At 37.0% G+C, this 23,956-nt stretch overlaps 1 protein-coding gene across 1 annotated transcript in view; it reads left to right on the top strand.

Annotated features, from left to right (window-relative positions):
- LOC131480852 (cTAGE family member 6-like) overlaps nucleotides 1-23,956 on the top strand; it is a 52,851-nt gene that overhangs the window by 16,000 nt on the left and 12,895 nt on the right. The window contains exons 5-6 of the mRNA XM_058667328.1: nucleotides 694-729; nucleotides 20,098-20,165. Coding sequence (XP_058523311.1) covers nucleotides 694-729; nucleotides 20,098-20,165 — 104 coding nt within the window. The remainder of the gene's footprint in view (nucleotides 1-693; nucleotides 730-20,097; nucleotides 20,166-23,956) is intronic.

Below are 23,956 nucleotides of genomic sequence, written 5' to 3'. Positions count from 1 at the left end.
TACAGTGTGTGTGTGCACACGTGCATGTGTGTATCATTCTTTATTACCAGCTGCAGGTGTGTGTGTGTTTCTGTGTAGCATTCATTATTACCAGGTATACATATGTGTGTGCATACATGCATGCATGTACCACTCTTTACTATCAGGTACAGGAGTATGTGTATGTGTGTGTGCACATGTGCACGCATGCACCATTCTTTATTACCAAGTACAGGTATGTGTGTGCACACACATGCATGCATGTGTCATTCATTATAATCATGTTTAGGTATTGTGTACCTGTGTGCAAGCACCTGAGTGTTGAATCAAAAGAGAAAATGAATTGCTCCATCAGTTGTACACTTTTGTTTAGAATGTCACATGTGGCTAAGACATTTCAACAGTTTCAGAATTTCAAAGAGCTTGACACAAGAATTCTTAGGTATCATGTCTCCTGCTTTATTGTAAAAGTACATTAGATTTCACAAATGAAAATTATTGACCAAAGAACCTAAAGTGGAAGTGTACTAATTATATTTTAATTGTCTTCACATATGCCTATAATACGTGATGTGTACATGAAAATTTGCACAATATTGTTGTTACTGATGTTAGTGATATTTGGAATAGTTTTGACTTGAGTTATTTCCTAAGCAAATGATAGGTATGTTTTTATACAAGAAAAGTATACATTTAAAATATTCTGTTTTTCAGATTATTTATTTGAAGAAAAATGCAAATGACAATTGGGTAAGTATCAAATTCCCATACAACTTTTTACCTTTTATAAATCAAGTTATGATTTTATTTCTAGAAGATAATGCTGAGCAACTAAATTGAAGAAAATAAATTACTGTGTAAAAGAATCACTTTATTCTAATTGCACCAAAAGTGGAATTACCCTTCTTGTGAGAATTAACACATTGACCAATCCATACAGTCTAGTTTTAGCACGTTGCTATTTCGAAAGGAACCTATACTGTCCGCAAGGGTCAGAAGGATGTGATGTGCATATACAAAGATCATGGTCACAGATTCACATTTTGGGGGCATTGGATTACCCCTTGTTATTTATGAAGAAACAAAGTTCTCTGAATCATTTTAATCGTTTGTAAACAATGGGGTGGATAAAGCGCTAAGTTAACTAAGCCCCTTCTAGTTCTAAAATTCAGAGGTCTTTAAATATTTGTTGAGGTACTCACTACATATTAAGAAGTGGATGATTGTGAACACTGGTCTGTGCTGCAGAGGAACTGCATGAGGTTATGAGGTGTCTTTCGGGGAGTCCCTGACACAGAGAGGTGGGGGAGGCTACTTTTGCGCCTTTTAATGTTCTAGGCACTGTACTTGAAAATAGTGTGAAATAACGTCCATTAAGTCCACTTAATAACTGTGAAGTAGATTTTATTATTACAGATTTTATAGATGAGACAACAGCCCAAGGTCACATGACTAGGAAGTGAAAAGTAGAGATTGCAATCCTGATCTTTCAGAGCCTAAGTCTTGTGCATTTTCTGTCACTTTGCATTGAATTTATTATTTAGTAAGTTTGACTTTAAGTTAAAAGATACAGAAAGTGTGCCATCTAGATTTCAATGAAGCAGTATTTGTCACATCCACTACAAATAGCATATACTTACTGAAAGTTCAGATCAGGGCAGTTATTTGACCTAGCATTTTGGATGCCAGTTAGAATGCCTGCATCACATACAGGGTATTTCTGTTGAACTGTTCCTTCAATTTCCTTACTTCCATCTTTGCCCTGGCCCAGTTCCAGCTCATGTTGGATTTGGGAAGTGAAGCAGAGTATAAGGAGTTTATTCCATCGATCTGCCTCCTCACAAAAATAAATATGGCAACCCAAATTCAGATGATGTACAAAGCATGCATTTACACACATTCTGAAAATATTTCTAAGATTTGTTTACTTATTTGAATGATAGAGGGGGATGCAGAGAAAGACATTGAGCATTCTTGCATCGGCTTGGCTGGTTAACTGTCCAAAATGGCCACAAAATGTGTCTATATCTGATTGTATCCAGGATCTAGGAACTCCCCATGCAATCTCCTATTGTGGTTGCAATGAGCCATCACTCCTTGCCTCTAGAACACATTGGCAGGAAGCTCTGAATGAAACTTAGAGTAGCTGTGACTTGAACCAAGTTCTCTAATATGCATGTTGTCTCTAGTCCTGTGGTGCCATGAGGATTACTAAAAGCTCATATGAACATTTCACAAAAAGTGGAGTACATTATATCCTATCTTTGTAGCCTTATTTCTTAATGTGTTACAGGTGTATTTTTGCCTTTCTAAAACCGTTTTTATATCATTTTATGCTACAATTCCATAGGCCCTGAGATTTCCCTTACCCCTTTCCCAAGTCCCCTTCCCCTACTGAGTTCCCCTATATTATTACTGTAACACGTAATACATAAACAGCCATATGTCCATCATTGTAGGCATGGACCATGGCAAGGAGCCCAACTGTGTAGCCTTATTTCTTAATGTGTTACAGGTATTTTTTAAACAAATATTTCATAATTTATTTTAAAAAGTCATGTTCAATCTGTTCATTTTTCATTCTTTCCCTTGTAATTTCAAATAATTTTGGTTCTACATATCAATAGTTCAGTAGTTTATTTTAGTAATTATCTTTGGCATGATTTCTTAGTAAAAACTTGTTATATCATTACATGTAGGAATAATATTTACACATGTATTTTTATATGATGGCAAGGTTTAAAAATAAGTGATTCATTTTGTAAATATTTATGTGGTTTATTTCTGCAAGCTGTTTCTACCATGCAGTTCACTTTTTAATAAGTACCAGAGTAATTACTTTTATTTTTTAAAAATGCAGATTAACTTCTTTTTATTTGTAATAAATTATAAATTAAATGACTTTAACTATACTTATGTGATAAGCCTAGTGAATCATATGGTTTTCCCAGTCCAAAGTCTCACAAAATGATTGTGCAAATGATCTGGAGATCTCTCAGAATGAGGTTAACCTTTCCACATAAATGGTTGTGATTATTGCATGCTGTTGATATTCACTTGGTTGTGCAAGCTTTGTTCTCTGTAACATTTGATTTTATCTTTACCTCGTACTGAATAAAATGGGATATGATTTATGTGGCACCATGAACTTACTGGAAGTACAACATGCATTGATAATTTCATCTACTTTTTAAAATAGCATTTAACCTTATGCTGCAAAACTGTTTTAGACCTTTATGGTTTCACAGAATCATAGTGAATTTTCTGTAGAGATGATCGCCTTGAGGCTAATATACAAAGCTGCCATGTGTAATGATTCTGAGTCTCTGTTGCCATTGCCTGAAGCTTGCATCCTCCCACATTGCCCTTAGCATATTACTTGACTGATCGAACAGTCCTCCATCTCACATCAGAGAGCAGCATTCATTGGCAAGTGCACAAGTCATCTCCAGTTTTAGGCCCATGTCATCTGCTTACCTGAAATATTTCCTTTTCCAAAAGATCCTTCAACTCAAAATGTTTTATCTGCATTTCGTTTCAGGGGATGCATACATTGACAGCGATATTTGTATGCTGTAGGATGTTCATGCTCATTTTCATCTAACATTTGTCTGCATGTTTCTCCATCTTTTGTTATTTTTCAGTGGGCAGCTCGGTTTGCCGAGAGAGAACTCCATGACTTAAAGAAAGAGTATGTTTGTAAAAGAAAAAGGTAAGTTTCTTAATGGTAACACTTAACAACTTTTAGCTCTTTTATTGTTACTTAATTAGATAATATTATAGGCTAAATAATGAAATTTCAGTGATTCCAGCATTTTTTCATTGTAAAGTATTTACATTTTTTAAATGCTTAGATTACCTGACATATAAGTTGAAAGAAACTTCATTGATTTTTATGTATACTTTTATGTTTTTCAGTATTTAATATGGACTAAGCTAGTCATTTATTCTAGGATTACTAATTGAGAAACATGCTTAAATCTCCAGACTGAACAAGTATCTTTGCAGTGAAAAAGGCAAAAATTCAGAAGCTTCAGGAAAAACTTAAGTAATAAATGTATAAAGAAAGTGAAACAAAATGTCATCAGTGACAAAGAGTATAGGACAAGCTGCACTGGATGGCAAGAAAACTAGACTCCAAAGCCTAAGTGTATATTTCATATTCTGTTTCTGTGATTACTAGACATTCACAATTCATGATTCATTTATAAAATATTATTTGATCTTAAACACTTTCCTCAAGAAAGTATTGAAAGTAATATTTGACATTCTAATCTATTACACAAAGGCTTGTGTAATCATTTTCATGTGAATACTTACTGTCTGATCACCTTAAATTAGATCACAATTGATGCTATCTGACTGGGTCAGGGGATTCAGTTCCATTTAATTTTGCATGCATCCATCTCTAATATGTATAAAGCTGACACCTCTCCTTTGTGCTAATTGCTCCTGCTCAGGTATTCTATGTCTTAGTTAAATATTCATTTGTCTAGTTTGTCAGGGTGACTCCTCAAGCTATACTAGAGTTCAGTTTTTCTATCCTGTATTAATAAACTCTTTATGACATTTTAAATGCTAGAGAGGAACTTCTTATTAAGGAAGATTTCTTTTGCCTAATGGGATGGAAGTACAGTATTCAAAATTGAGTGGCCTCTGGCTTGGTGAGGGTGGAGAACAGTGTAGAGACCATTTATCATGGAGTGGGTCAGGAATCAGAGAGAGACTGGAAACATACTCTGCTTCTATAACTTTCTCTCTCTAGAGATCTGCCTTCTCTTGGCAACCATTCAGGGACCTACAACCTTTCTTTAGGTGCAACTAGCTTCTAGATGATATGATTTGATCCTGCCTCCACCATCAATGAGCTATCATTAATCATTAGCCTTTCTACTTTGAAAATGGAAGATTGAATTCAGGGAGGCAAATAATAACATTTTTACTCATTTTATAAATGTATTTTGACCATTTTTATGGTCTCTGCCCTCTTTTTATGTGTTTATTTGGAGATTCCCAGTGCCGCTCTCCTTCCTCTCTCCTCATTCTCCCCCATACCATTTTCTCCTATATTATTACAATAGTATTACTCTTTAGCAACAGCCGTGAGTGCGTCATTTGTTGTTGAAGTGTATAATGGGGTTGTAGGTATAACTAATGATATAGAATCTAGTATCAGACTGTCACGGTGTACTTGACAGCCTTACTTGGAGTCCTCCTTTCAGTTGGGAGTAGAGATGCAAACCAAAACATATCTTACATTACTGGTGTGCCATCCTCCATTTTCAAATTCATCTATTGGAATATATGTCTATACTTTTTACCCATATTTCTATTCTTTTTGTATTTTGTGTGAGTTTTTCTCATCAGAGAAAATATATTATTTATTTTGGGGGAAACTACATCCAAAAAGTAGATGCACCACATTGTTTTTGTTTTGTATAACCAATTCCACTTTCAAAGGGTATCTGGATTGTTTCCATTTCTTTGCTATCATGGATTGTGCTGCTGTAAATATAGGTATGCAGGTCACTTTCTCATATTCCGATTTCAATTCATGTGGATATATTCTCAGAAGTGGGATACCTCAATCATATGGCAGATCAGTTTCCACTTGCCAAAGCACTCTCCATACTGATTTCCATAGTGGCTTTACAAGGTACTCTCCCCACCAAAATGGAGCAGGTGTGCCCTTCTCCCTCATTCTTATGAGTGGTGGTATTAGTAGATTTCTGTGTGTAGGTCTTTCTCACTGGAGTGAGGTGGGACCTCAGTACTGTTTGTATTTGCTTTTCTCTAATGGCTATGGTGCCTGAGCGCTTTTTCATATGTCTGCCAGCCATTTGAATTTTTCCTTTTGACAAATTCCTGCTCATGTTCTTCATCCATTTCTTAATGGAGTTGTTTGTTTGGCTGTTGTTTGAGTATCTGATGCTCTCTGTAAATCTTGGATATTATTCCACTATCTGTTGTATATTGTGCAAAGATTTTTTTTCCATTTGGTTGATTTACAGACTGTTTTTCTCCAAGCTGCCTACTATTATTCTGGTGTAATCCATTACCACTTATACCTGAGTCATTCCAATAGCTTCATGAGATCTTCCTGTTTTCATTGTTGTCTTCAAAGAATCATTCCCTGGCTACATAATTATAATTAAAACATTATGTGAAACCCCTTTCCCTGTTCTATCCTTTATATTTTTCATAGCCCTTATTATTTTTGTTTGTTGTCCTTACTGTCCTGTGAATGTTTGTTAAAAGCCTTTTCACTTTTAAGGTAAACTTTATGAGAGAATGGTGTTCTCCTGTTTTGTCTGTGTCTAAAGCTATGCAAGCCTGAATACATGTGAGACTGAAGCCAGAAACCGAGAGCTTCTTTCAGAGCTCCAGTTGGGTACAGGGACCCAGCTACCTAAACACTCTTGTGCTGTTTTCCAGGCTGTATTAGCAGGGAGCTTTATTGGAGACCTGGAAATAGCCAGGTCTCAAACAAGCACCCATATGGAATGCTGGTGTCACAGGCAGAGGCTTAACATACTATACCACCGTGCCAGCCTCAGAGATTTCAATTATGAAATATTTCTGTAGCTCATGGTTTTCATCATAAAGGGAAATAAAATACAATTTGATACTTCATTAGTAAATTAATTAGTAAATTAATGAAGGGTATTCCAGGCTAATTTTTAGTTTCTGTTTTAAAAAATTTCCTGCTTGCTAACATTTGTAATATAACATCAGTGCTAACTAGTAATTTATTAAGCATATATTTCCAGCTGAGATTCAGCAAGGCAAAATAAGTTTCAGTTCTCATTGTATAAACAAGTGTCTAATACACAGTATGTATTGTGCCACATTTCGGTGGTTGTTAGTTAATTAGCTACTTACTATAATCCCCAAGCATAGTACAGAAATGTCTTCCACTGCTCCTAAGTGTAAGAATGATACTATGTTTTTTTAAAGAGGATGTATTTGTGTCAGATAAATTTTGTTTTGGCGTTAATTACAGGGCTATTGACTCTGAGCCCAATGTTAATAAGTCAATAATACTATATTAAATGAATCACAACTAAAGCAAACCTGTAACATAGTAAGTATTGGTTGACTGATGAAAGTGTTTTGTTATAATCTAGCGTGAATGTTGCCTTGTGTTATCCTTAGAAGTACTGATACACCATTTAACATTTCAGGATTTTATCACTGATAAAGTATTTTCTTAATTCCTTTTATGGTCTAAAGTTAGATACCAGGGAACACAGAATTACTGAGAGAAAGAGAAAGAAATTTATCGAAAGAGAGCAAGGAAGATGAACTTGCTGCTGGTTCATTCTGCAAAAGTCTGCAAGGCAACAGAACTTCTCCCGGAACAGAGATCTATCTACTGTTTCTCCTCCTAGGATAGCTGAAATAGTCAGGGCTGGGGCAGAGCACACAAGCTTCAACCTGGTCTCCCATTTGGGTACTAGGCATCTCAGATATCAGCTACCCTTCTACAGGAGCTGCTTTAGTCATTAAGATGAGTATCTGCAAGGCGTATGGGCAGCTTATGTTAAAATCTAAGGGCTCTATAAGTACTTATTATTGCAAATAGTATGCACACTAACAAAAATAGGCAGCACTGATTATACTACCAGCAGAATTTACTTTGGGTGTTGTATAATTTTGCTTCTTTCTGATTTGAACCAGAAGCCAACTCAAGATTTAAAACTGATAAAATCATTTATTCATTTACTTATTTGAAAATCAGCATGAGAGAGAGAGAGAGAGCGAGAGAGAGAGAAACCTTGCATCTGCTGGTTGATACTTCACATACCTGCAGCAGCCAGCACTGTGCCTGGCTGAGGAGCTACATGTGGGATTCCCACATCATTTACCACCAATCTAAAACAACTGGAACCCAGTTTATTGTGGCTTACTCCTGCGTATCAAATATAATGCTGCTTTATATAGGAGTGGAAAAATAGTATTTGTATATGTTATTTCATTTCTTTTATCTTTTTAAATTGCATTTCTTTTATGACACAATTTCAAAGACTTTGGGGTTCCCCCAACCCCTCCCCATACCCTCCCCCATGGTGGCTTCGTCCACCTTGTTGCAGTATTATAGAAAAATCCAGTCATGATTCCTTCATTGCAAGCATGTACCATGTGTAGAGTCCAGCATCTTATTGGCCATATAAATTTAACAGTTTTGAGAATCAAGATGGCAGAATAGGGTATGGACACATTTAAATGGATGGAAAAACATTTAATCAGATGAAGCAGAGAGGACATATTTCAGGAAATAGGAAAGGACAGAGCAGCAGAGGGGTACCTGGAAACTGACAGACACAGGAAAGCACTGGGTACAGCAGTGTGGTGTTGCAGTGACTGATATTCCAGCACGGCAATCTGAACTCCACCAGCAGTCAGAACTCCACCAGCAACCAGGTGGGAAGGGACTTTCACTGGGAGCTCAGGAGGTGAACCCAGACAAAGACCTGTCCGTCCTGCTGGTCTGTTTGACCAGGAGCAGAGACAGAGCAGCAGATCCCAGACAGACAGTGTGATAACAGGGTGGATTTCACAGCCTGGTCAGATCCCTAGGGCCGAATTGGGCACCATTTTGCATAAGGGGGAAAGGGCAGGGGACAGGATGGAGCATGCGCTGAGCTGGGAGTGAACTCATTTCTGACTCAGTGAACTGCAATGATGTGCCATTCTATGGGTTCCACCCAGGGCAGGTGTGGGTAGCCCTTGGATCTGACAGCCAGCAGATGAAGAACTTTAGTAGTGATACATCAGGCGCCATTTTGCACACTTTGGCAATAGCTTTGGGACTGCAGGGGACAACAGTGAACTGCGCGTGTGCTGAGCTCATGAGAACTCACTGAGTTCAGTGGATTGCACTGGTCCCGCAGGAAAAGTAATACCGACTGTGGCATGATATCGGCCAAAATAGGTCCATGTGGCACCCAGACCTAATGTCCAACAGGTTCTGACAAGATCAGTGCCACCAACAACCTAACTCTATAGGACGCCTGGTGTCTTGCTAATCCTGGTACCTGCTCCAATCGAAAGTTGGATAAAGGTTTCAGAAACAACGGTGCAGCCTCAGCACTCTATCACAAGAGGAGGAAAATGGTGAGCCAGGAGCCGGAGCTATGGAGACCACGGTGGAAATCTAATATAAGAACCCAGACCTGGAACTCGCTGGAGGTTGTGGCACAAGTGGCTGCAAGCAAAAAGTTATGTATCAACTGCAATAACTAAAATCACATTGTAGACCTGTGCGTGACACAGCTTAGAAACCTGTCCGAAGGAGAAGACTTTGCTAACCAGAAGTGCAATGATCAAGAGCAAAATAAGAGACAGGCAGAATGAATATTACCGAAAACTCCCCTGCAAAGGAGCAAAACGCTATGCCAACCTCAGGGTTCACTGAGGAAGACATCGAGAAAATGGGGGACACAAAATCCATAAGACTCATTTTAAAGATTCTGATCAAAAATGAGAAGCTCATGCAAGAGTTCAAAGAATTTAAGGAAGCAACAAAGTAAATTGAGGCTGGTATATCAGAAATTAAGAACACAGTAGAGCAAATTTAAAGTACAGTGGAGAGTCTCCAGAATAGAATGAAGCAAGCAGAAGAAAGAATCTCAGAATTGGAAGATATTTCCAATCATCGGGGAAGCAAACAAAAAGCTGTAAGCAGAGCTGGATCAGGCCAAAAAAGTATTCAAGAATTGAAAGACACTATTAAGAGGACAAATATAAGAGTTATGGGAGTCCCAGAAGGTGCAGAAAGAAAAACTGAGTTTGCAAATGTATTTAATGAAATACTAAAGGAAAATTTCCCTGACCTGGAGAAAGAATTGGGAAACAAGTTCCAGGAAGGGCATAGAACTCACAATAGGCTTGATTAAAAGCGATCTTCACCACGACATATGATAATCAAGCTATCTTCAATTGAACATAAGGAAAAGATCCTTAAATGTGCACGTGAAAAAATCAATTGACTTATAAAGGAATGCCAATTAAGCTCACAGGAGATCTCTCACAGGAAACTACAGGCAAGAAAAGAATGGAGTGACATATTCCAGATTCTAAAAGAAAAAAACTGTCGGCCTATGATAATATATCCAGCAAAACTTTCTTTTGCCTGTGAAAATGAAATAAAATTTTTCCATAGTAAAGAAGTTAAAAAAATTTTTGCTCTTCCAAACCTGCCCTACAAATGATACTTCAAAATGTTCTCTTGACGGAGAAGAGGAATAACACCCACCAAAACCAGAGGCAAATGGGAAGAACATCCTGTAAAATGACAACAGAAGACTAAACCAATGAACAACCCATTCCTAAAATGACAGGACCAAAGTACCACCCATGTATATTAAACTCTGAATGTAAATGGCTTAAGTTCAATCAAACAGATTAGTAGACTGGATGAAAAAACAAAACCCATCTGTTTCTTGTCTGGAGGAGACACACTTCAACGAAGATCAGCGGAAACTGTATCACATGGGTTTTGTTGTTTTCTGTTAGTTTCATCTCTTCAAAACACTTTGTTATGATGAAATCATTCAATGACTCGTAGATCATGCAGTGGCATCATTTTCTTCAAGAAGGTTCTTGATTTTCATTCTTCAGCTACACATTAGTCATTTAATAGCTTGTTATTTAACTTCTTGGTGTTGTTAATTTCTTTTTTCTCCCTGACGTTGATTTTGTTTTGTGTCTTTTCACTTAAGGGGATGTATAGTAGCTGTGTAATGGAGACTGTCATATCTGGTAACATGTCATTTAACTTCATGGCATTGTAAATTTCTATTTTTCTTTCTATTGTTGATTTTGTATCATGACTTTTCATTTAAGGGGATGTACAATAGCTGTGAAATGGAGACTCCCATCCAGATGTGAGGATGCAGTGTAGTATGCATTTTTGCTTCCAGACAAAGGTGGACTTACAATGAAACTGTTTACTATATGTTGACAGTAGGATTCTGGACTCTGCCATTGTCCATGCTCACAATGATGGACATATGACTGAGCATGAAGAACTATATGTTAGTAATGATATAGACGAACTAGGTGGGGGAGGAGGGAATTAGGAGGAGTAAGGGAATGTGGAGCTGTATCATAAAATGATAGCAATAGTAATAAAATGTAAAAAATAAAAAAATATAAAAATTCGACAGTTTCTTGGGGAGACCATCTCTGGTCTGAAAGCAGAACTGACAAAATATCATCCTGACCAATTAAAAGCCACAGCATGACATCAACAACAATTACTACATTATGGAATTAATTGACATAGTATTGAGTAACCAATATGTTAGAAAATGCAGGTTCTTAACCACATCCTGTGACTTCTTCATTGACATTTCTATTTTAGTTTATTCACAACCGGCTGCTATGCACCTTTAAATGGCTATAGGGTACTATTCAGCTGTCTCGTATCTATTTTCATTTTAGTATTTAGTAGTTTATAGTGTTGAAGCATAAATTTTACTGAACTTGGTGGATTTTAGGATAGTTGAGACTTGCTTATAACTCTAACAAGGCATATGTCAACAGTTGAGGCACAGAACCGTTTTAAGAGGTGTGTGCAGAGGAATCTTCAATACCTTAGTGAGGAGTAACTAATCTTTGTGTCCCACCTAGTAAGATATATGTGAGTCCAAGCTGACCATTTCCTGTCTGGTTCTAAGTTTTCCTTGTTGTTCTATGCCTATCTATTCTAATTTTGTGGGGGAATGGCTCCATAGTGATCCCGATGGTCATTGCAAGAGAGGGTGGGGATCCAAAGCTGGAAATAAGTAAGGACCAGAGAAAACTCCCCTCTTGAGTTTCAAAGGGAATTTACTGTTCTGTTTCTGCAGACTGCTCAGGGCTCCCAGCTATTGTTCTGATGACATTAGATCCTGTGAGGAAGGATTTGGGCTTCTTCCATCCCATGTGGGAGATCCGAAAGGGAGTGGATGACTTCAGAGTTCTTTGACTACAAGGGCAGTCCAATTCCCCGTGGTCTCCTTGGCAGTTGGGATATAGCCCTTGGTGCCTGTACTGATAATCCTTGGTGAGGATCCAGGAGTCTCCAGGGTTGGGATACAAGCCTCCTCCTGTCCACCTGCTCCACTCTGGGGTCCCCCCCTGCTCTGTGCATGTGATCTCCTTTTAAGAGGTTGTCAGGATCACTCTAGATTCCTCCTATATGCCTATATGGTTTTGCTAATGTCTAATGCTGATTTGAGTATGTTATCTATAAGTTATCTGTTATATGCATTTTATTTTGCCTTTTAAATCTTGATTCTGTGCCAGATTCATATACAAAACTCTGGAGACTGTTATGATAGCAAGATTATTTTGAGAGTTGTTGCTTTGAAATTTGAGTGTGTAGTGTTATTTCTACATCAGAAATGGTTGCATATTAGTTTTTCATGTTGTGTTTGCAGTGATAATTATGGATATTTTTATCGGAGACTCCAGTTTTGATACAGTTAAAACAATGTAAATCTTTATGACATGCTTTGAATACATTATAAATTTTCACTTTTCCTTTGAGGCACCTGATGATCGAGGAAAACTCCCAGCCGGAGAAGAAAGCTATCTCGATTGTTGATGCAAATTTCAAATCTACAGGAGAAGTTGACTTATATTGGTATTAATGTTTTTTCTTTTGTGACCTGGAGAATAGCCAGAAAAATATTTAAGCAGCCAAATATAAGTAGCATATTTTGCTACTTTTTAATTTCAAATCCTTGCTGTTATGAAATTTCATAGAAAACCTTAAAAGGAAAAGCAATATCCTTTCAGCATGTGTAATTTTTTAATCTTGTTTGAGTATGGACCAGTCTTACCTATTACATCAGGGAATTTATGGGTAGACATTTCATTCAAGGTTTTTACTCTTTAGTTCCAATGGAGAAGAATGTGTAGGATATGAAGGGATTTGGCATATGGCTCATACATATAAAGGAATGTATGAGCCATAATTAATATTTGTATAGGTTTATAAGAGAGTAAGTTTAGTTTTTACCTTGAAGCTTTCCTTACTTCACAAAGGGGACAGTGGAAAACCTAAACACAAAGGGTAAGATTCAGCTGTATTTGCATACTTGGGATACTTCATTATATGTCAGGAAGAGTAGTGTTGGGTTGGTCTTATTCTAATGAAGGAAGTAGCTGATTTGTCTTCTTTTTTGATTTATTCACTTGAAAGACAGAACAAAGATAGAACCTGGAGGTAGGGGGAGAGAATTACACACACACACACACACACACACACACACAAAGAGATACACACAAAGAGATACACAGTCACACAGAATGGGAGAGACTGACCCTTCCATCTGCTGATTAACTCTCCAAATTGTCACAACACCCAAGGCTAGGTCAGTCTGAAACCAGGAGCCAAGAGCTTCCTTTGGAACTCACCTGTTTATACAAGGGCAGAAGCATAAAGGTCAGCATCCTTTACTTTTTCAGGCACATTATCACAGTGCTGGATTGTATGTGTAGTAGTAGCTAGGATTTAACAGGTATCCATATGGGCATCAGGTGATGTAGGTTGCCCTCTGTGCCACAACACCAGGCCCTCATGTGCAGTCTGATAAGGTCTATAATTTTGTGAGGGAAATAATTCATTTCCTTTAGTCATTTAAAGATTATAAATATCTGGATGAATCTTCATCATATACTTACAATACTGTATGTACTGTTGTTTTAGGAAAGCTTAATGAGTAGAATTTATATTAGATCAAGAAAAAATGAGAATTCTATTTGGTATTTCTCAGCATGTGCAGTTTTTGTTATTTGTTCCAGTAAATAGGTTGTTCTTGATGTATGTTTGTTAGGTAGAGTATATTATTTTATTATGGTGATTACATATGAATAATTGAAAATTTATATCTTCTAAATAGTAAAAAAGCCAAAGATACTGAAGAAAGAGTGCAAAGAACCACTATTTATTACCAAGGAAGGGTAAGTGTGTGTTTGTGTTTGTTGAATGTGTGTGTTGTGCATGTTTAGGAGTGTGTGTATGTATTTATCAGATCCTGTGCCTTTATGTAGAATGGAAAGGGAAAAGTGATTCCTTTACTGGTTTTATATCTTTCTTTAAGTGCTAAATGTGGTAGTCAGTCATTTCCATTTTTTAGTGATTCAAAGAATGTGTAATAAAAAAATCTCAAGTCACCATGTCTCCTGTCTTTGACAAAAGGAATTCCATTGCAGAAATAAAAATAGATTTTAAATCACCAGTTGGGTCTCATATTCAACCAGGCTATTTATCTGTTAACTGAAAGTTCCTTTTGTGGCTGAATGCTGACAAGGGAACATAAACCAAAAGCTTTATGAATTACAAATTTTAGCTGCCTTTAGTGTACTTACACACGATAGATGATGTGTTCATGAAATTTTGGAGAAAATTGTGTTTACAGACACAAAATGTGCTTGGATTATTTCTTAACTTGTGAGTTACTTCCTATGTTAAAGACAGATATTCTTTTTGTTTAAGAAAACTAATTTTCAAGCATTCTGTTTTCAGGTTATTCATTGTAAGAAAAGAGCCCACCATAATTGGGTAAGTTAAAAATTGCCTTAAAGATTTCTCTGTTTCTTAGAATAAATTTTGCTTTTCCTTCTGGAAGATAATGCTAGGGATTTAAATTTATAAAAAAGATGGTATTTTAAAAAATCAGTAGTGGTATTACATTCCATTTGGAGAAATAATACATTATCAAATGGTGGTTATTCCATCAGTCTTCTTTTAGCATTTTCTTCTTCCAAAGTAGCCTAGAAGAGGTGAGAGGGTTAGAGGAACTTGGTGCATGTGCTCATGTTTATGTATTTACATTTTGGGACACTGGATTGCCCCTTGTTATCTAGAAGAGCCTGAAAGGTCTCTGGATCATTTTACTCATTTGTCAAACAAATGGGATTAGAAAAAGAGCTAGCTAAAGCCCTTTCTAGTTGTAACATTGAGGGTTCTCTTAAGTGATTCTGAGTGTTGGTACAAATTAAGAAAAGGGTCATCTGGGGAACTAGTTGTGCTGCATGATGAGGAAGTGAAGTGGCTGTAGACTTGGAGCATTTAGAAGGAAGAGCAGAGCTAGAGCTGTTGACAGTAGCTGTCTACTGGGGAGTGCCTGTCACAGGGAGGTGGAGACAGCATTCAGGGATGTTTGTCAAGTGCTTGACACTGATAAGCATTAAGTCAATGTTAACTGGTGTTACCATTGTTATTATAGTGAAGACTTGCAAGTCTGAGAGGAGCATAGAATGAGAGAGTGGTGTGTTGACTGTCAGGTCCCTCCCCTCTCTGACATTCTGTTTGTTTTGGTTTCCAGAGTTCAAGTGAAGATTCATTAGTGAATTAGCTAGCATCATTATTGATTCATTTTTCTTCACCATTTCTCAGCACTTTCTAAATACATATGCATATTATTATCAAAATTTAGTCATTTTATATTAAAAAAGACATTTACAGAGAGCAGGGATACAGAGAGAAAGATCTTCCATCAGCCAGTTGATTTCCCAGGTGGTTGTAATGGCTGGACCTGAGCCATTATGAAGCCAAGAGGCAGGAGCTTGTTTTGAATCTGCCATGAGATTGGGTGGTCCCAAGGCTTTGGGCCATACATTACTGGTTTTCCCAGGCCACAAACAGGGAGCTGGATGGGAAGTGGAGCAACTGGAACATGATCTGGTACCCAGATGAAATCCTGATGCGTGCAAGGCAAGAACTTATTTTTAAAAGATGAAGATGGTGTCTATTAAATTCTTGCTATTTTAGGCAAGATACTTGAAAGTAGTGTGCACATGTTCCTTATTAAACCCATTTAGTAAGTATAAATTAGATTATACCGTTTCAGGTTTTATGATGAGAAAACGGCCCAAGATCACATAATTAGATAGTGAAGGCTAGAGATAGAAATCATAGTCGTTTAGAGTCCAGTCTTATACATATTCTATTAGTTTTTGTAGAATTCTTGTTTGGTAAGTGTGACTTTAACATTAGTACATATAGAAGGTGTGCCATCTAGATTTGAGCAAAATGCTATTTTCCAGATTTAAGAAAAGTACTATAGATTTACTGAAACAATCAAATCAGTGCTGGCATTTGGTCTGGTGTTTTAGAATGCCAGTTAGGATGCCTGCAACACAGACAGGGGTAACTTGGTTCGACTGCTGATTGCAGCTCCTGAAATTTCCTTACTTGTATTTTGCCCTGGGCCAGTTTCACTGTTGTTAAGTATGCAGAGTGAAACATTAGTTGAGTGCTCATTATGTGGATCTTATCCTCACATAAATGACTACACCGATCATCGTTCAGTTGAAACAGAAATTGTGTGTGAGTGCTGCGTTTGTGTGTACTTTTTGAAAGCCTTTTTCAAGGATTATTTACTTGAATTCTGGGAAAAGGGATGAAATGAGAAAGAGAGAAAGAGAACAATGATTTATATATTTTTTACTCTCCAAAGACCACAAATCAAGGAGTAGGACCTTCCAGAATGCAGGAGCCAGTAGCTTCAGGCCTCCTAGGTGTGGCAGTGATCCATCCTCCCCTCCCTGTAAGGCACATTGGCAGTAAGTTCTTTGTGAAGCTTAGAGTAACTGTGACTTGAATCAAGAACTCTGATATTGGATGATGGTAAACATACAGATGGCTGAACCTGCTGAGCTACAAAGTTTATGAAAATTTAACAAGAAAGGGGCTGTGCTATATCTTATTATTTGCATCCTGAATTCTTTACTTAATATATTATAGAATTTCTAAAGAATATTTCACAATTTATTTTTCTTTACAAAAAGGCAGCTGTCACACTTAATGAACTTTGTTCTGTTTCTACTCCCTTTTCCTTATAATTTCAGCTGTTTATTACTTGTTTGACCTTCTTTCTCCACCCAGTTAGAATTATTGCCTTCTTCCTTTGAACTTACTTACTTGTATGTCTGGTGATGAATATGTCTTGTATGCGTGGTGATAAATTACTGAGGTCATTTGTACAAAACGTTTTAAATTAATATACCTAAAATTAAGAAATTTTCTGTATTCCAACGCATATTTTAAAAGCATGGTACTATCCACATTATTTTTCCCTCCATCCTTTCTTATTTTTCTATTTTAGCTTTTGCATGATTTACCTTCCATTTAACTTTATAATAAATTGTACCTTCCTCTAAATAAAAAACTCCAAAAATAATAAATAGAAAAAGTAGCGTTCCTCAGATGTACAAAGGCCATGAAAATGACCAAAATTCAAAATATCATGTATATATGTGTGTGTGTGTGTGCATTTATATATATTTAAAAAAAACAGATTTATTGATTTTATTACAAAGTCAGATATACATAGAGGAGGAGAGACAGAGAGGAAGATCTTCCATCCGATGAATCACTTCCCAAGTGAGCCACAACGGCCGGTGCTCGCCAATCCAAAGCCGGGAACCTGGAACCTCTTCCAGGTCTCCCACACAGGTGCAGGGTCCCAATGCATTGGGCTGTCCTCGACTGCTTTCCCAGGCCACAAGCAGGGAGCTGGATGGGAAGTGGAACTGCTGGGATCCCGGGGTGTTCAAGCTGAGGACTTTTAGCCGCTAGGCCCCACCGCCGGGCTCTCTCTGTATCTTTTAGATATAGATATGTAACATACATACATACATATATGTATATTTTTCAGCTGTCAATTATCTACAAATAATTGAGCACATAACATATATTCGTGGGACCTTTTTTTTTAAAGGGTAATGGTCTCCATTTCTGTATGTATTGGGAAAGACGAGGTTTCATTTTTTTAAATAACAGTACTATTAACATTGTATCTGTGGAAGTGAAAGTATTTCTAAAAACTATTTGAGAGAATAATTAGGATATTAATGAAGGAGAAAGAGGGGAGGAAGGACATAAATACGAATAAGAGTGAAAGTGCTGTTTCAGTCCAGTGAAAGTAAACTAGTCAGAGCCCAGATGGTTGAAGTTGAGAGCTTGGACCTCAGTCTACATCTCCATTTGAGTGACAAGGGATCCAGGTACTTAACAGTTATCATTGTCTCCTAGGATTTGTTTAATCAGGAATTCAGAACAAGGAAATGGAGCCACGAATTGAAACCAAGTTCTCTAAAGTGGGACATGGCTGTCTTTAGTGGCAGCTTGCCTTCAAGGCCCAACAGCAGCCCTTACTGTGATCATTCTTTGTGTCTTTACCCTGAGATAGTTTCAAATTCCATTAGTGAGTGAATGTCACTTTCTCATCAGCAAACCTCTTAGAAGGCTTTGTAGATGTGAGTGCTCAGTGTTTGAACATAGTGTTTTGGAGTATAACATAGTCATTGGCTGAAATTTGTCTTAACCTTTGAGAATGAGCTGTAGACTCAGAACTAGGTGTTCAGTTCATGTGGCAGCAAAGATGCTGCTTAGGATACCTGGTCCTCTGTTGGGCTGCCTGATTTAGGTCCAGGCTCCTCTGCTTCTTACCCAGCTTCCTGCTAATGTGCACCTTAGGCTAGAGCAGCTGATGGTTGAAGAACTTGGTCCCTGACACCCATGTGGGAGACCCAGATTGAATCCTGGGTTCTTCTTTAGTCCGTCCTGTCTCTGGCTGTGTGGCAAATGAGGAGTGAACAGGTGTTGGAAAAAAATGTCTCGTTACTATTCAAATAAAAGAATAAGAGAGGTCTTAACTATTAGTACTGACTTTGTATGTATTTATTTTTGACCATATGTCTTTAGTGTTGGTTCTTTATTATCTGTGATGCTTCTCTGCCTAGTACATAAAGACAGATGTGTTTTATTAATTTTACGAAAGATTCACAAATGGACCTAGTAAAATACACTAGAGGCTAAAGTCCTGGCATTGCATTTGCAGGGATCCAAGTTGGGTACAAGTTTATGTGCTAGCCACCCCACTTCCCATTTTGCTCCCTGCTTGTGGTCTGGGAATATTGTTGATGGCCCAGTCTTGACCCTGTACCTTCAGTGGAGACCCAAAAGAAGCTCCTGGCCCCTGGCTTTGAATAGGCTCAGTTTGGGCCTTTGTAGATGCTTGTGGAGTGATTCAGTGGATGAAAGATAGTCCTATCTGTATATCTGACTTTCAAATAAAAATAAACAGAAATTTATAAAAATAAACAAAAGATCAAGCAATTTTGATTCCATATTATTACTCATCCAATAATTTGTTGATTTCGGTAACAATGATTTTGGCATAGTTTTTCACCAAATGTTGATATGAAGGATAGTAATGAATGAGATATGTTTTTTGTGCTTCTTTAATTTGGGGAGTCAAGTTTCTTTCTACATTGGAATTCATTTTAAAGTAAAAATTTGTTATTGGATTCCATTTTATTTGTAGAAATTGCAGATTAAGCTAAATGCCTCTACCATGATTGTAAATTAAGTGACTGTATCTATCTTTAAATGTTAAGACTAATTGATCGTAATAGTTTCTCCAGTCCAAAGTCTCACATAATTGTGTAAATGATCTGGAGATCTCTCAGAATGGGGTTAACCTTCCACATGAATGGTTGTGATTATTGCATGCTGTTGATATTCACTTGGTTGTGCAAGCTTTGTTCTCTGTAACATTTGATTTTATCTTTACCTCGTACTGAATAAAATGGGATATGATATATGCAGCGCCATGAACTTACTGGAAGTACAACATGCATTGATAATTTCATCTGTTTTTTTAAAATCGCATTTAACCACATGTTGCAAAACTGTTTTAGACCTTTATGGTTTCACAGAATCATAGTGAATTTTCTGTAGAGATGATCGCCTTGAGGCTAATATACAAAGCTGCCATGTGTAATGATTCTGAGTCTCTGTTGCCATTGCCTGAAGCTTGCATCCTCCCACATTGCCCTTAGCATATTACTTGACTGATCGAACAGTCCTCCATCTCACATCAGAGAGCAGCATTCATTGGCAAGTGCACAAGTCATCTCCAGTTTTAGGCCCATGTCATCTGCTTACCTGAAATATTTCCTTTTCCAAAAGATCCTTCAACTCAAAATGTTTTATCTGCATTTCATTTCAGGGGATGCATACATTGACAGCGATATTTGTATGCTGTAGGATGTTCATGCTCATTTTCATCTAACATTTGTCTGCATGTTTCTCCATCTTTTGTTATTTTTCAGTGGGCAGCTCGGTTTGCCGAGAGAGAACTCCATGACTTAAAGAAAGAATATGTTTGTAAAAGGAAAAGGTAAGTTTCTTAATGGTAACACTTAACACTTTTAGCTCTTTTATTGTTACTTAATTAGATAATATTATAGGCTAAATAATGAAATTTTAGTGATTCCAGCATTTTTCATTGTAAAGTGTTTACTCGTTTGTCCTTTGTTTTAAATACTTAGGTTACCTGAGTGTTTAATTTTCCTACATAATGCTTATTTGCCTTATGTGCAAGAGACATTTATATATATTATATATTTATATATAACCATTTTATCTATGCATTTTGCTGCGGCCCAGTTATTCCTTGTCTTCATGAAAAACGTCGTTTGCCTTATTGTCAAGTTGACTGCTAAAGCCATGCTTTTCTTCTGTTATGTGTATTAGTAAGATTTTTATGATGTTCTTTATAACACTTGAGAAGAGTTTCTTAGGAGGGTAGTTTTATTTTGGCTCACAGGAGAGACATCATCAAAAATTGTGTGATGTTTTGGGTTCAATATCTGTTGTGGCACTGTACCGTAGAGCAGCCATTCATTACACAGCCAAATAGTCTCTTACTCCATTACTATACATTGCCTTAATTGAGAAGCCACAAATAAGTTTGATAACAGATATGATGTTAAAGCAAAGACAAAGCAAAGCAAAAATACAGTACCATAGAGTTAAAAAATATGCCATTGAATAACCAGTTCATAGGTGATGGAAAGAAAACACAGAAGTCTAATTTTCATAGTGGTTTTCTTTTATTAGAACATATGGTATTTGTCCTTTTGGGACTGACTTATTTCACTGAAGATGATGGTGTCTAGGTGTGACCATCTAGTTGCAAATGATATGATTTCCTTTCTTTTATTGGCTGAGTAATACTCCATAAAATAGAGTTACCGCTCCCTATTTAACCACTCCTCTTTGGATGGGCATCCTGATTGTTTCCATATATTTTCTACTGTAGATTTTGTTGCTGTGAATATAGGACTACAGCTGCCTCTCATATATGCAGTATTCATTTCCTTTGGGTATATTCCTAGGAGTGGAATACCTGGTTCATGTGGCGGGTTCATTTGCAATTCTCTAAGCACTATCCATACTGATTTCCATAATTGCCGTACTAGCCTGTACTCCGACCAGCAGTGAAGGAGGATATCTTCTTCCCACTCCCCTGCAAGCAGGTGTTGTTAGTTGAGTTCTGAATGTAGGCCAGTCTGAATGGTTTTAATTTGTATCTTCCTGACAGCTAGGTAGCCTTAGTATCTTTTCATATGTCTGTTAGCCTTTAGATCTCTTCTTTTGAAAAATCTCTGTTCATTTCCTTTGCCCATTTTTCACAGGGTTGCTTTATTGATTGATTGATTGATTTTTCTGTCCCTGGGTTTCTGAAGCTCTTTGTAAATCCTGGATATTAGTCCCCTATCACCCTTGTAATGTGCAAAAATTTTCTCTATTCTGTTAATTGCTTCTTCATTTTGTTAATCATTTGCTTTGCTGCATAGAAGATTTTTAGTTTGATATAGTCCCATTTGTTTATTTTATCTTTGACTACCTATGATTTTGGGGTCTTTCCTAAGAGGTCTAGTTCCATTCCTATTCCTAGGAGAGAGCTTCCTCTATTTTTCTTTAATACCTTGATGGTTTCTCGGTGTATATTTAAGTCCTTGAACCATTTAGAGCTGATTTTTTTTTGTATAATATGGCAAGTGCAGGTCTTGTTTCTTGATTCTGCAGGCTGCTATCCAGTTGTCCGAACAGCATTTGTTGAATGGCCAAGAATTTTTTTCCTGGATTATTTTCAGTTTTCTTGTGAAAGAGTAGTTGGTAATACATGTGTGGTTTCCCTTCTGCTGTTTCTATTCTATTTCATTAATATCCTCATCTGTTTCTGTACCGGTACCAGACTGTGTTGATGACCATTGCACTGTAGTATGTCTTGAAGTCTGGAATTGTGATTCCCTCTGCTTGATTTTTCTTCTTCAGGATAGCTTTGGCTATTCGTGGTCTCTTGTGTTTCCAGGCGAATTTTTGTATCTTGTATTTCTGAGAAGAATGATGTTGGGATTTTGATTGGGATTGCATTGAATCTGTATATTACTTTTGGTAATATGGACGTTTTGATGTTGTTGATCCTGCCAACCCAGGAATATGGTAAAATTCTCCACTTTTCAGTGTCTTCTTCTATTTCCTTTTAAAATGTTTTATAGTTTTCATCATAGAGGTCTTCCACATATTTGGTTAGCTTAATTCCTAGATATTTAAGATTCCTCTCTGCTTTAAGGACTGTACTTACAACTTCCTTCTCAGTCATGAAATTAGTTTTGTACACTAGTGCCATTGATTTCTGTTCATTAATTTGTATCCTGCTACCCTGCCAAAGTCTCTTATGAGTTCCAGTAGTGTCTTGACTGAGTTTTTTGATTCTCCTATGTAGAGGATCCTGTCATCTGAAAATAGAGATACTTTCAGTTCCTCATTTCCAATTTGAATTCCTTTGATTCCGTTTTCTTGCCTAATAGCTTTGTTATGAACATCCAATACTATATTGGATAATAATGGTGACAGTGGACATCCCTGTCTAGTTCCAGATTTTGGTGGAAAGGCTTTCAGTCTTACTCCATTTAGTATGATGCTGGCATTGGCTTTGATTGTGCTGTAGAATGTTCCTTCTATACTGATCTTGCTTAGGGTTTTCATCATTTAGTGGTAGTGGATCTTATCAAATGCTTTCTCTGCATCTATTGATCATATTTTTTTCAATTTGTTGATGTGATGTATCACATTTATTGATTTACGAATGTTGAACCTTTCCTGCATGCCTGGGCTGAATCCCACCTGGTCCAGGTGAATGATCTGCCTGATGTACTGTCTCTTCCTGTTGACTAGTATTTTCTTGAGGATCTTTGCATCTTTGTTCATGAAGGATATTGGTGTACAGCTCACTTTTTCTGTTGCTTTTCTATCTGGCTTTGGTATTAAGGTGATATAGGCTTCATAGAGCTTATAAGGATTGCCTCCATTTTTATTGTTTGGAAAAGCTTGTGGAGGGTTGGAGTAAATTCCTCTTGAATAGTTTTTTAGAACTCAGCAGTGAAACCATCTGGTCTAGGACTTTTCTTAGTTAGAAGGGCTTTAATTTTGCATTCAATTTCAGTTCAATGTATAAATCTATTTAGGTTGTTAATTATCTCTTGATTTAGTTTTGGTCCAAAAGTCTGTCCATCTTTTCTGTGTCTTCTGATTTGTTTGCATATAATTGCTTGTAATAGTTCCTAATATTTTCCTGTGTGTCTGAGCTATGTGTTGTGAGATTTTTCTTCTCATCTCTGATGCTATAGATGCTCATCTTCTCACTCCATTTTTTGATTAGTTGGGCTAGTGGGGAGTCTATTTTGTTGATTTTCTCAAAAAAACAGCTCTTTAATTTATTGTTCTCATATATAGTTCTTTTGGTCTCTGTTTAGTAAATTTCATTCCTTATTTTGATTATTTCATTTTTCCTACTTATCTAGGGATTACTTTGCTGTTGTTTTTTGTATCCTTCAATTGCAGGGTTAGCTCATTTATTTGGTTCCTTTTTAGTTTCTTTTTTTTAAATTATTTATTATTTAACTTCATTAATTACATTGTATTATGTGACACAGTTACATAGATACTTGGGTTCTCCCCCCCTCCCCAAACCCTCTCACCATGGTGGATTCCTCCACCGTGTTGCATAACCACAGTTCAAGTTCAGTTGAGATTCCCCCATTGCAAGCGTATACCAAACATAGAGTCCAACATCTTATTGTCCAGTCAAGTTCAACGGCTTCTTAGGTATACCCTCTCTGG

The sequence above is a fragment of the Ochotona princeps genome, chromosome 7 (genome assembly GCF_030435755.1).
Source record: "Ochotona princeps isolate mOchPri1 chromosome 7, mOchPri1.hap1, whole genome shotgun sequence".
Lineage (NCBI taxonomy): Eukaryota > Metazoa > Chordata > Mammalia > Lagomorpha > Ochotonidae > Ochotona > Ochotona princeps.
The sequence above is the reverse complement of the archived record's forward strand: the minus strand, read 5'-3'. Positions and strand labels throughout refer to the sequence as shown.